Here is a 13702-nt window from a genome sequence, read left to right on the forward strand (position 1 = left end):
AACCCACAGGAGAGCCAAACACTGTGACAAATCATAGTGCTGAATAACACATTTTAGCCTGTCCCGGCAGAGAGAGGTTATAGATCATATACCTCACAAGGGAGAGGGACTTGACAAGCACAATAGGCTCATTTGTTACCAGTCTTATCTGAGATTGGGTCGGTGTCTTTTTCAGATTAACTTCGGCTGCCTAGCATTAAGTTTATCAGAGGACTTTGGGGTATAGCTGGCAAGATATGAGACTATAATTTAAAGTGATCTCCAAATTAAAGTGGACCCAGGATGACTAAAATTCATAGATGGGAGAACTTGGAATATTTTTCTCCCTAGTTTCTCCTCTTAGACACTCACACAGGAAAGTACCCACATAACCCGGGGAGAGAGAGAGAGAGAGAGAGAGAGAGAGAGAGAGAGAGAGAGAGAGAGAGAGAGAGAGAGAGAGAGAGAGAGAGAGAGAGAGATGCTGCCTTCAAGTGCTGTTGGAAATATCCCACTTCCGAGCACTGTATCCCAATTGCATGTTTCTATTTTCACTCTTTGTTGTTGTCATGCATTTGCGTGTATGCTTATAAACTGTCTTGCTATTGGTGTTGAAGACACGACAACTGCAAATAGTCTTCAGCCTAGAGTTTATTTATGTTGCCACAACAGATGCAGCAGACATACAGTAGGCTATATTTTGAAAACATCAATTATATGTGTAATGTGCAAAATTTACTTTTTATTCTGCCGCCGTAACACAAAGAAGCTCTTGTGCCACTTGGTTTCTAAAATAAAACAGCCACCAAAAAACTCCTTTTGTGACAATGTTGGGCTTGTATCTCAAATAAGTAATTTATTACTTATTTATTACTATTTATTACAAATAAGTAATTTATTACTTATTACTTGGAATTTCATTGCGAAATGGGAGCAGAAATGTATTACACTGCTTATTACATTACTTTCCTGTTATACCCATGGAATTGGCGATTGCATCCTTTCATATCCTCTAAAATTGAGATAATTCAGCTGTTCTGAGCATTGTCAGTGTAACCAAACAGCACTGACATCCAGTGTTCATTTTGATCCCTTAATTGGCTCAATAAAATGAGAAAAAACTCATAAACATAAATTATTTAATGAGTGGAGGCAACCATTCGGTCACAGACCTGATGCCTGATGGGTCTGTGACCGAAACGCTGCCTCCACTCACGCAAAAGCTTCCTTTGTGTATCCTTCGGCTCAGTAAAATCAAGGTAGTGGGAATATTTGGCTGGTGGTTAGTGAGGTGGTTCCCAGACTGGATTGGCCCGGGCTTGATGTGCGGCCCTGTGTGGCCATACCTGTCGGGAAACTGATTCTGCACCCCAAAACAATAATGTAGCCTATATATATATACATATATATATAAATCTAAACCAAACTTCTACAGAGAAAGTAAACTATTCTGCCATTTCTCATCTAAACACATTAATAATATTCATGATAGTAGCAGCTTCTGTCTCTTTGCACAATAATACCATTACTGAGTCCTGTTATAACACAATACTGGTTTCAGGGTTCATGATATTATAATTTCCACACAAAAACAACAACACCAAAAACAAAACACTTGGAACGCGCGAGAAGTCGTATTTACGATCCACGAAGTAGAAGGAGTTTACGAGCGGTCCGTGAAGGCAGCAGGAGAGCACAGGGAATCATAGTAGAGTCGTGAGTCCAGCCCCTGGGTGGGGATTTGTGTGATTGATGGTCACCTCCCGAGAGTGTTTCAGGGACTCGCCCCCCCTGCAATCTCTCTCACACACTCTGCCCGAGCTGGAATGTCGAAACGGGAGTCCGGTCAGAGCCGCCGCACGTTTCTGCGATCACAGGAGCGAATAATTCATCATCTCCTCGGTTAAGTGCTTTGATGAGGAGGAAGTGGTTGTGAGGGGAATCTGCAATCACTGGTATATTTTCGGATATATTTTTCTCGATTGTTTTTTTTTCTCCGAAGACTGAAAAAAAGTTTGCTTTGAGACCAACACAGCTGGCTCCGCAGATGGAAATAACCTCTGAGGATTTATCGAGCGCACCTTATTTCTGTGGTCTTCCAACATGTAAGATCCGTTTTGTCTTTTTTTCCTCCCCGTGTTTCATTATCCACATTCCAACAGTATGAGCTCTCTGTAATAATGCCGCGTGCTCCTCCAGGTCACCCCTAACGAAAAATCACCAGAATATTCCTGTAATATTCCTAAAATATTCCTATCGGGACTTAAACTATGTTTCTGGTACGCAATAAGAGTTTACAGTGTCTTTATCATAGTTAATGGTGTTTTTATGTCATATGGTGTCACTATAAGAATAATCCTATATATTATTTATAGTTTTGTTGTGATATTTGCGTTGTATCCCTTTAAAATGTATTATTGGATTGCTATTGCTCTTTTTCGTAAGGGAAGAGTTTCCATTATGCAACTACATGGCAGAGTGGGCTGGACTTTGATTTAAAAATAAAACTCAAATCCAGTTGTTCCAATAATAGATAGACGTTAGGCTACAATAACCAAGTTGTGATAGGCAAGCCATTATTATGCATATTCCCTACTGCTTTAAAGCTGTTAAATGTGGTAGACTAATGTCTTTTTTACAGTATTTACTATTACTGAACATCATTTTTTCTTTTCATAGTAAAGGAAAAGTGTTAAAGAAATGAGTAGGGCTGGGCAAGAATAACATTTCTTATCTCCCTCTCATAGCCTGCTCAGCTTCTTGGCAAACTGAAGCCAATTTTATGAAAATGATTTCTGCCTCAATCTACTTGTGCTGAATAACTATTGCAGTTCAGATGTTGACTGTTTAATGAAGATTTATTAATATCTTATTATTTACTTAGTTGGATTCTCTTCTTATCTCTGACTCTGTCACAGAGTTATTGTGTTGACACAGAATTAATAATGACTTGGGCAGGGCTTCTGGTTTTCAGCTCATGATTCATATGAAACAATGCTTTTTTCATGTCATTCCAGTGTCCTGCAACTTGTCCCCATAGATGATTATTCTACCAATACTCAGTGTGGATGTCTCTCTTCCTCCTGATAGGGACCCGGAGTCACTGAGAAGGTGAAGACTGGTGGTGTTAAATGCTCACTACAAGGCTTCCCACAACGCAGCAACTACTCATATAACTGCTGTTAGCTCAGTGACTGTGTGAACCGTTTTCAGACTGTTTGTCATGGCGTCTAGTCTGACATGTGCAGGTGTTATCTGGGCCCTGCTGTCCCTGCTGTGCGCTGCCGCCTCCTGCGTCGGCTTCTTCATGCCCTACTGGCTGCTGGGGACGCAGATGGACAAGCCCGTGTCCTTCGGCACGTTTCGGCGCTGCTCCTACCCGGTGCGGGACGAGGAGAGGCAGGCCACGGTGATGCTGGAGCAGTGCGGGCGCTACGCCTCCTTCCAGGGCATCCCGAGTCTGGAGTGGAGGATCTGCACGGTGGTGACGGGCGTCGGGTGCGGCCTCCTCCTGCTGGTGGCGCTCACGGCTCTCATGGGCTGCTGCATCTCCGACCTCATCTCCCGCACCATTGGCCGCGTGGCCGGAGGAATCCAGTTTGTCGGGGGTGAGTCTTTGTTGCCTTGTGTACATTGTAACCCACCACCAAACCCCCGTTCACACTGCAAGCAAATTGGTTGATGGGTCGCTCTGTTCTGACCCATTGTGGGCGGGGCAAGACGCTCTGATTGGCTCTATGTAGCGGTCTGCAGCTACAAAGTTTTGAACAGGCAAATCACTTATTTTTCACTGCTTTGGCTATTGCCTTTCATAATGTTACATCATTTTGTGAGTGAACATAGCTAGCTAGCAAGTAGGTAGCATTCATGGAAAATAAACTTACTTCAGAGTTTACCATCAACCCCAATGTTGGATGCAACCGTTCTCCAAACATCGCGTTCATTCCTGTAGTCTTTCAAATAAAAGTTGTAGAGAACTGTGAAGTTTTGAATGGTTGTAAATCAACTTCTTGTCCATTCTGCACTTGAGCTGATGAGCGCGAAAAGTTCAGCCGCAGCCAACTTCTCTCGGTCAACAAGCTTGTTGACGGTCCACACATCGGGCGAGTTTCTCTGGTCGCTCAGCTCTATAGGAAATGAATGGACTCGCGGTGACTTGTTGATCGTGCTGCTTGCAGTGTGAACCTGGGATCAGTTTACCTTTTCATCTCATGACTACAGTTTAAAAAAGCGACTCTCTCGCACAATGCTGCTCATACACTTTGAAATCTTTGTTAGGGTACTTGCAGAAAAAGAATCACAAGAAGCTGAGTTTAGTGATTCTTTTGTAAAAAAAAAATTCCAATTCCAAACCAAATTTTGTATACTTCAGTAATTCACATGATGCTCTCTCCACTGTCTTGGTGCCATTGGCGTAGTTTTGTGTCGTTTTGTGCCACACACACACACACACACACACAATCATGTCTTCAATCGAGTCGCATATACTGTATTTTTACCTGCTCTGCATTTTTAGAAGGGTTAGCTTCTAACTGGGTTTGATCACAAGCCCCTTTAAAAAATGGAGTCCTTCCCCTTTAAGAGAGTCTGGATTGAGCTCACGCATTGTAAATATTGTGGAAAATGCATGATGACAAGGGAAAATAACCTTTAGATCAGGGGTTCAGCTCAGCAATATCTTACTGTAGTTCACACTGAACATCAACTCTCCTTACGCCCTCTCTCCTACCTGCATACTTTTCTCATGTACAATTGTATCTTTCATTTCAGTCTTGCGGATGAAGTGAGGGAAGACAGAGTTGCAATTAGGATGCAGCCGTGCCTTTAGTTTGTCAGTGTGATTTTCTGCTTAGTGTTTGATCCAGATCCAACCAGTTTGTCCCCCTCAAAGCTGAAATGAAACCTACACCCTTGCTCTGTGCACATTTGCCTTTTGGCTGTTGCTCCAGAGACACGTTTTTCAAAAATATAGAGGTGTCCACACTGCAGCTCAGGCCTTGGAAGCGTCTGTTTGTTTGTTTGTTTATTTGTTTGTTTGTTTGTTTGTTTGTTTACGGTAAGTGGACACGGCTCCGCGCTGCGCTGGTTTTGTTTATGTGTACTGTTGGTTTTGCACATGTGTTCACCCAGGATGTGAGGTCTGAGGCAAGGCTTCCATGGACGCTGCGAGTTTCTCTGCCCCAGTTAAAGAAGCTGCGGTGCTCCAGCCCTCTCATTAACTCAAAACGTTTGCTCACATACTGTGGTTCACCGCTCTGCTATTTACAATCCCCATCACTTCAGCTTGGCTTTGGGAAGTGAAGTGACAGAAAAGCAGGTTGCAGGCAGATTTGACAGAGCTGCTGGGTTTTTTCAGGAGGATAAACCCAGCGAGGACGACCACCACAGCGCGTCATGTCCCAGTTCTAAAAGGCTTAGCTACTTAGGAACATGTGTATTAATGATGTATAATGTGGAGGATGATTAAGGTGAAGGCTGGCTGGCTTATTCAGAAATGTGCACTTTTATGGAGAGAGAGTCACTTTTCTCGGCTCACAGCAACTCATACACTCAGAATTACAGCAAGCTGCTATTTTTGGTCATAGGATTAAAACATTCCTGTCTATCAGTCTTGCTATTTCTTTCTCTCCTAGACATACACAAATCCAGACACGCATGAATTTAGATGGAGAGAGAGCAAGTGAAGGCGGGGGGCGGGGGGGGGGGGGGGGGGGGCAACACAAGGGGCACCGCTCAGATCTTTGTAACTTGAACGTTGCTGATCCAAAGGGCAGAGTTGTCCTAGGCGGATGAAGAAGGGCTAATTGGAAGTGACACAGCTGGGCAGCTCAGTGGGCTGCTCCCTGCATTGTCTCCTATCACTTACTAAGTGAGAAGAGAGTGGAAACGTCGAGGCAGGCGGGAGAAGTTGGAGAGAGAAAAAAGTGCCCAGTGATCGAATCATTCAGCAGCCACAATCTCTCTGACACATTTGCTTCTCATTAACCAAAAGCTTCAGTGAGAAATAAAGATCCACTGGGGGGGAAAAAGCCAAAATGTATGCCGAGAGATACGATCAAATCTCAGCGATTAACGGGAGCAGGGAGCGGGAGTAAATGAGGCGTTCAGCCGGTGCAGCAATGCATGTGAATTTGCCAGATGCAAAGGAGCCCCGTGGTTCATCGTCTGATGCCGGTGTCTTCCTCCCTTTGTGTTCCCGCTACTCCCATTGTTGTCCGCTAATGAAGAGTGTCTTACCAGAGAGGCCGGGGCCTCTGGGCTGCCACCAGTAAAAGAGCCACCTTGTATCTCCCTGTCATTTATCTCAGTTCCGTGACATAGATAATAGCTGAAAGGATTTACTGGTGGTTTATCTCATTAGTTGAAGCCATCGCTGAAAGAGTAGCAATGATATTATTACAGCTATAACAGCTATTGTTGTTGTTGTTTTCTTCTTGTAATACTCTTTTTTTCTAGTTCACAATGGGTAAATATGTTCTAGGGCTGGTTGATCCCTAATGGGAAAAACCCAGATTTACTCTTCAGGCCAGAGTAAGAGACTAAGTATGAGAGTATGAGACTGTGCTCTGGCTCGTAGCGCCAGGCGCACACTACATGACTGTCAAAAACCTAAAATCTCTGTACTGCGCACACTAAAATGACCTTCTTTCCTGTAGTTTCTGGCCTCTGTGGCTTAGTGGTGCACACACTAAACGATATGGCGTAGACGGGGGGTCAGACTTTAAAAGATTCTTCTCTTGGATTCGGTCGTGAGGGATCTCGGTGCCTCGCTGCCTCACGAAAACAAACACCGAACGTGTTTTTCACCTGGTTGTGCTAAAATTGGAGCTGGAGAAGGAAGAGCAGCTCGCAGCACTCAGTGTGTGTGTGTGCAGTCAGTGTGTATGTGTGTGCGCTCATTTGTGTCGAAAAAAGAGAAAAACAAGAGGGCTAGATGCCAAATTTGGAAGAGAGAATGGTTAGGGAAACACAGGCAGCATGGATTGTCTGTACTGCTACTGAGAGTTGGAGGTAAATTATAAAGCCAAATCAAAATAGCTAGTTAGACTGCGCATTGTTTGATGTTTATACTGTGTATGTAGTACTGCCTAGGGGATGCCATTCCATAACCAATACTTTCTAAATGCTAACTTGAGCTTGGTTTCTCAACGTTTTCAAAACTTGTCTTCACATATCTCACATGACAAGAGCATTGCAGATTTTGTGCTGAAAAAATTGAAATACGTTTGAAAATCTGCGGATGCCTGAGACGGCTCAAAGCCTGGGTCAGACCGCCTCTCTGTCTGATCCGATCAAACTTAACTTAAGCTTCGGTGACGGCCACGTGTACCGAGTTGGCTCTGACACGAGGATTTTGTCTCAGATCTCAAAAAAGTTGGACAGCTAAATCTGGCCTAAAGTTGGGTAGTGTGTGCCCGGCTTTGAGGGGTTAAGAGGTTTGCGATATAGCCGGCTGACAGACCCGACTGTAGCTTAAAAGTGGAATCTCGAAATCACATTTAAAACTGACAGGACAGCAATGTATTGATGTCAAAACTAGGGTTGTGCGATCTCATTTTCCCACCTGTTAAAAGCCTTGGTGCTCCGTTTTCTAAGTTAATAAAAGAATAATGAGCGTTATCTAACAAGAAGAGACAAAAGCACGGGAGACTTTCTAGATCACAAGCAAAAAGAACAGCTTATTTTTAGAGGCGGCTCTCAGCTGTAAAAGACTGGAATTGAAGACAGAGAATAGTTTTGTGGAATCAAATTCAACACGTTGGTAAGGCCAAATAACACTCTGCAATTTGTTCTAGATAATAGTTTTGTGATGTCCAATTAATTGGAAAGGTAGAGTCAGTATATGTCAGTGACAACTAGCCGGTGTTTGAGGCAGTCGATCAAATAGAAATGTCATGGTCTATGGCATAAAATCCAAAACAAAGGTCTCAAAGGATTCTAAGTTCATTTTCTCAACATCTGCAGCTAAAATCCGATCACTAGTCGCATTAAGAAGAGCAATCTCAGTGAGAAATCGCTCCAAAATGTTGTTTTGACTTATGAAGAATGTCAGCTGGATTGAAATCATTTTAACTTTTGATATAAATGACAGTTTGGAGATATATAGTTACTCAAAGCCAAAGGATCTGGGCTATATATATAGGCACTTTGAAACTAGAGGGGAAATCACTCTCGCCCAGCAATAAAATGCATGACCGGCTGTACTTGGCCTTTTTTTTTGGCCTTTTTAAGGGATTTTGTTGGGACAGTATGTAGGGTGCAGGTAGAGGACGTCATATAAGGTAAGGTGTCCTCAAGGACTTCTGCTGTTCCAGAAGAGGCGTGGACCTATGAGATACACTTTCCTCTAGGGACTGGTACAAAAAAAAAAAGAAAAAGTTTGAAACAGCTCAACGTAGCAGAATTCCCAGCTACAATAGATAGGAGCCTTGGAGCCTAATTTTGTCATTGTTGTGAGAAGTACCGAGAACTCTTTACACTTCAAATTCAATACCAACGCTGTGGGAAGGGCCAAGAACATTTATTATTTATTAGAGACATTTAATGTCTTTTACATTAAATATGACCCTCGAGTTTTGACAGTTCTTTGATGAAATAAGATCAGAAAAATGTGGGTTTTTGCATTCATAACTGCTTTCTGACGCTTCCTTGTGAGGTCTGTCAGAATGCCATGACAAACTTGTAATTTATCGGCCATACATTTGTCTTCAGCTTGTTTTACACTCCACTTTATCTCTTGAAAGCCAGAGTGTGCTTTTTGACCGGTTGCCAAGCTTTTGGATGGGACTTTTTTTTTATTTCTTCAAAGGAGAAACATAGCCGTGAGTAGCCAAACAAGTAAAGCTTAAAAGAGATGCCACACTGAAAATATTGATAGTAGCTGTCATAGAGGCTTCTGAGAACTCAGTTAGTGTAAGCATCTCTATATAGAGTTACTGTAAAGCTGGCAGTACACTTGCTGCAGAAACTAAATCTGGCTGGTTCGCCCAAACAAAAGGACGCGTTTGTGGAGGAAACGAAGCGGCGCGTTGGCTCCGGCCTCCGCAGTGTGCACAGGCTCGCTGGCCGAGCCGGTCCAGTACTTCGCAGCCCGGCTCCCACTGCGCGATCGTCCGCAGTTGATCAAAAATATCACAGAATCGGTTGTGTTTTGCCTTTTGGGAAAGCGTCTCTGTTTCCTGTCCTGGTCGATTGGCTCTTTCTCTGCGCTAGCATCTCGTTCGCCGGTGTGGAATGTCAGTAAACGAACGAAGCCGCAGTGAGTTTACACACATCCGAATTTGGCTGCGTCTTCCACTGTGGCTCTATTTTGGGAAAGTTTGCCTTCGCTTTAAGTATACCACCGTCTTGAGTCGCTCCATTGTTCCCCCAGAGGTGACCTACAATACACAGTATACAGTACAGCATCCTGGTCATGCGTTTGTTTTGGGCCCGATGAAATGAAATGCACTTCTTCCCTGTGTGCTACTTCTGTAGCTGACAATTTATGTCAAGGGCATGAGTGTGCGTGATAAATTTAAGACATGTAAATAAATTGCAGATGGGCTGTCATTGTGGCTTCCATGCTGTTGCCAAGGGCTATTTGGCAGAGGAGTGTGTTGTCCTGTTGGAGAGCCATACCAGCACAGCCAGGAGCTTTGTCCTTGTGTCGGCTTTGTGAGCCGCTGCCAGCTGGATCCCGCCCAGTCCCAGAATGTGTGCTTCCACTCCCCTCTTACCAACAGCAGTCATTTTCAAGAGGTACAACAAAATGAAATGGGATCCATATGAAGAGGGCTTTGCGATGAAATGCTCTGTTTCTGGGGGAATGTTCTGTTTTGACCGCCGTCTCTTGATGTTCTCTGTTTAATGGCGCCGGATCACCAACAGCCCCCCTGGTAAGGCACTTCCAGGTGATGGGTGAAACTTCCCTGACGTGTCGTATTACCCTTTCGCATTGACTTCCAGAAACCTATCTGTATTCCCTCCTCCTCATAGTTCCTGCCAGGTTGATGGGATGATGATGGACTGCACTGTCTCATCTGCCATGTAGACACTGCATAAAACTAATGAGATAGTACCGGGCCCATATGTTTGAGTGGAGAAAGCTTGGCCATTTCACTGCGGACAAGAACCTCGTGTAATGGTTTTTAGAATGCCATCTTGCTCCTCATTGCTTACGTTTCCGGCCACTGATGGTTATAAAGTGGACGTCTCTTCCTCCGAGGTGATTGATCACCTAAAGTGCAGTCCACTCTTACAACACTGTAATGCGCTCATTCAGCCCGGCAGCTATTTTTGCTCACCGCACAGTTCCCTCAACCCCCACCACTGCTGGGGCTGTTTGCAGTCAGAAAGCAGCAAAGTGTAGCCCGCGCACCGTAGGCAGTCTATTTTCTTAAACGCTACGGTATATCTTTCTCCTTCACCCCGCCGCTGTGTCTCTCGGCGAACTCCCACCTCCTTTTCTGCCCCTCTCATTTGGGGTTACTGCGGTATTATTTCTGTTGCTCCCAATCTGTATCTCTCTATTTCAGGCTTGTCTCACCTTTCCCCTAATTCTGCTTTCTGTCCACCCCTCTCCCCGTGTCCTTCCCCTCTCCTTACTCTCCTTCTCCATCTCCTTCCCTCTCTCCTCCTCCTCCTCCTCCTCCTCCTCCTCCTCCTCCCTCTGGCTGTGCACATTGCTGTCTGCATGTGAGCAGAAAAAAAAAAGCAGATTGGGCCAGTACTCAGTGACCCGAGGAGTGGACCTGGGCTCAGCCAGAAAGAAAGAAAGAGAGAGAGAACGAAAGAAAGAAAGACAGAGTGAGAGTGAGGGAGAGACAGAGAGAAACAGGGCGGAAAGCCCAGCTTCAACAGGGATTTAGTTTTGTCAAACAGGAAGTCTGGGGAACCAAAGGACAGACAGGAAGGGTTATTTCAGTCTGTTCCTCTGTTAAGTCATTGTTTTCACTACCAGGCGTGCTGCATATCGGGATGTTTTTGTCACTCGGAACAGAACTGCTCCACAGAGCGTGTCTGCTGTCTGCAGTCGTGTCTGGCATTAATGTAGCTATAAAAGCAAAGAAAAAAAAAAAAGCAAGTGAAGCCAATCACTTGAGTGGAATGAGTGAAATGGGGAAATGAATTTGGGGACCTGATTCAATTCTTCTTGAAGAGTTCATTTTTTTTGGTGGTTTTTTTAGATCATTAAACTAAACTGCAGGACGTACTCCTCTGGTTTGGTAATGGAAGGTGCAGAGCGAGACATAAACCCCAAGTGATTCGCAACTCAAATCACGTCTCTGCCGCTGACGGGCCAGGGCTTTTTGCTCTCCATTATAAAAACAGCGAATATGAGTGGGTGAGCGGATGAATCACCACCTAGGCAGATGCTTAACAGATGGCGGAGGCACCGCTTGCCGGTATTACCGGTGACTTGGTGCTGACACACGTTGTTGAGGGCATGTTTGATGGCAGCGTCCTAGCCTGTACTTACAGTGAATAATGGCTTAGTCACAGGTTGGAATACAGGAATAAACCTTCATGTGGTTTCAGCTGTCTTATTACTTTGTTTCTTTGGCAGGTAAAACCTGTTGTGTGAGCAGAAACATAAAGAGAGAACAAGGGATGGAGAAAAAAAAAAAGGCACAATACCTTGCCATTGTTTTTCTTAACTTCGCCGCATGTTATGTCTAATTAGCAGCGAAGAAGATGGAACGCCTATGTTTGACCTGTTAGACATCTCTTAGGGAGTCAGAGGGCAGGAGTCGGGCTGAATAAATGAATAAGTATGGATCGGATGGATTGGGTCCGAGCCCTGTGGGATAAAGTAGTTTGCTCAGTATTCATACCCTGTTTTACAGTCTCAGAGGCACCGTGGCTTTAACACTACAGTTAATTATACCCTGTTCTTCCTAGAGAGGGGGGAACGTGGGGTCAATACTCCTTTTTGCTGCTGCTTTCTCGTAGGTCAAATAGCAGGCCAGCGAGGAAATAGAATATGGGCTGGATGTATGGAGACAGATCTGCGAATAAAACGGCGATGCACGACGGCCGAGAGAACGGTCTATTTTCGGCATTCGCTGAAAGAATCCGCAGTAATTGCCTGTCTTATGTTTCTTTACCCTCAAACCATAGATACCTTATATTGTAAACTTCCATATCCGAAAAAGAGGGAGTGTCAACAGTCTCTTAGGAATGAGTTATTTTGTCTCTTTTTTTTTTTGCCGCTTTGACGCGTGGAAGCCTCTGATTTTTTTGCCGGGCCAATTTGATTCAATGGGATTCAATATCTGCACCATGTACCATCTCATCACTGGAAGGCAGGAGGCCGGGAATGGAATTAAGAGCTGGATGTGGAGTCCTAGCGCTGATGGTAGATAATGTGTGGAAAAAGGAGCGCCTGTCTCTCCGGGAGAATTAGATCAGGGTCAGCGTGCAGCTCTTAAGAAGAGAAGCCTTTCTTCGCTCGGTGACTCCGGCGTATGTGGCCTAGCGGCTAGATGGAGGGGACAGGTGAAGGTGACATATTAGGCAGCTGCAGATCAAATTAGAGGCAGATGGGCTTCCCCGCGCACATGCATTTGTCTGTCACGAGAGGCTTGTGGCCTGCGTTAATGTGGGAGTGCTGTGAAATTTGCTATCCTGCAGCTTGCTTAAATGATACTCGCACACATGAGCATAACTGTTAGTGACAGATGTGTGTGTGTGTGTGTGTTGCTGCGGGTGTTGGGATCATGTGTGAATTTGTTTGCTTTCTTTGTATCTCTCCGTGTGTGCGTGTTTTCTTTGAGAGCACGTGTGCAGTTTAATGTGTGTGTGAGTGTGTGTGTTAATGTTCCGCATGCGGGGGTCAAGGTCCGCCTGCGCTGTCTGCCTTAAGGAATGCTGGGAATTTGGGGTAAAAATATTCTGTCGCTCCCTCCCTACCCCCAACTTCCCCACATTCAACCACCGCCACAAGTTTAATTTGAGAGTTTTTTAATTAGCGTGCTCGCATCTGTTGAACAAGTGAAGGTGTTTTCTTTCAATAAACCTCACAGCTTTTCTTCCGCCGTCTTAACAGCACAAGGCTAAAATCTATACTTAGATTGTGATTGTGAATGCTAAAATAGCAACACTTGACGATTTCTCGTTATGAATTTGACCTATATAAGCTAGAAGCTGCGAGACCTTTGAGAAAATGAGTGTTTGTGTGTTAAATGATCAATACAAAAAAGACTTTATTTGAAGGCATTTGAAATGTGCATCCTGGGCTTTTTGAAGCACTGCAGAAATACCATCAAAGGCCGCTGTAATAAGCAAAATGTCATTCCTGTCATTACCCTAACATGACAACCATGTAATTGTGCTGCATAAAAATATGTTTCGTGAAAAAAAAAAAGTGTGTGCGCCTCAGTTTTTTTTTTTTTTTATAAGGCTGACACAAGCTGAACAATAATCTCCATTTTGTTGCCCACAGCAGCAGTTGTGGAGACTGGAGTGGGTTTAGTGTTTGGGTGGAAGGCAACGCAGTGTGATTTCAGTTTTGCTTTACTTCCCAGACTCTCATTCCAGCTGGTCAGCAGTTGGGTGGGCTCTTCCTATTATAGGATCTAGTTTCCACAGCAGCAGGGGGTGCAGACCAAAGGGGGGGGGAGCAACATTTGGAGAAATCCCCGGAGTCTTGTGTGCGGTCAGTGGTCTCTTGCTTAAGACAAGCAGGCGACTTTAACCTTTAACACACCGAAATGAAAAATTACTTTTTCACCTTTTTGGC

At 44.4% G+C, this 13702-nt stretch overlaps 1 protein-coding gene across 2 annotated transcripts in view; it reads left to right on the forward strand.

The window, feature by feature from the left end:
* The first annotated feature begins 1783 nt into the window (after positions 1–1783).
* LOC139925979 (LHFPL tetraspan subfamily member 6 protein) overlaps positions 1784–13702 on the forward strand; it is a 43532-nt gene continuing 31613 nt past the window's right edge. The window contains exons 1-2 of one of the 2 annotated variants that reach the window (XM_078284273.1): positions 1784–2084; positions 2997–3587. In XM_078284273.1, the coding sequence (XP_078140399.1) occupies positions 3203–3587 (385 nt within the window). In that variant the 5' untranslated portion in view covers positions 1784–2084; positions 2997–3202. The remainder of the gene's footprint in view (positions 2085–2996; positions 3588–13702) is intronic. The other variant, XM_071917519.2, reaches the window with a different exon arrangement.

The sequence above is a fragment of the Centroberyx gerrardi genome, chromosome 6 (genome assembly GCF_048128805.1).
Source record: "Centroberyx gerrardi isolate f3 chromosome 6, fCenGer3.hap1.cur.20231027, whole genome shotgun sequence".
NCBI classification, from domain to species: Eukaryota; Metazoa; Chordata; class Actinopteri; order Beryciformes; family Berycidae; genus Centroberyx; species Centroberyx gerrardi.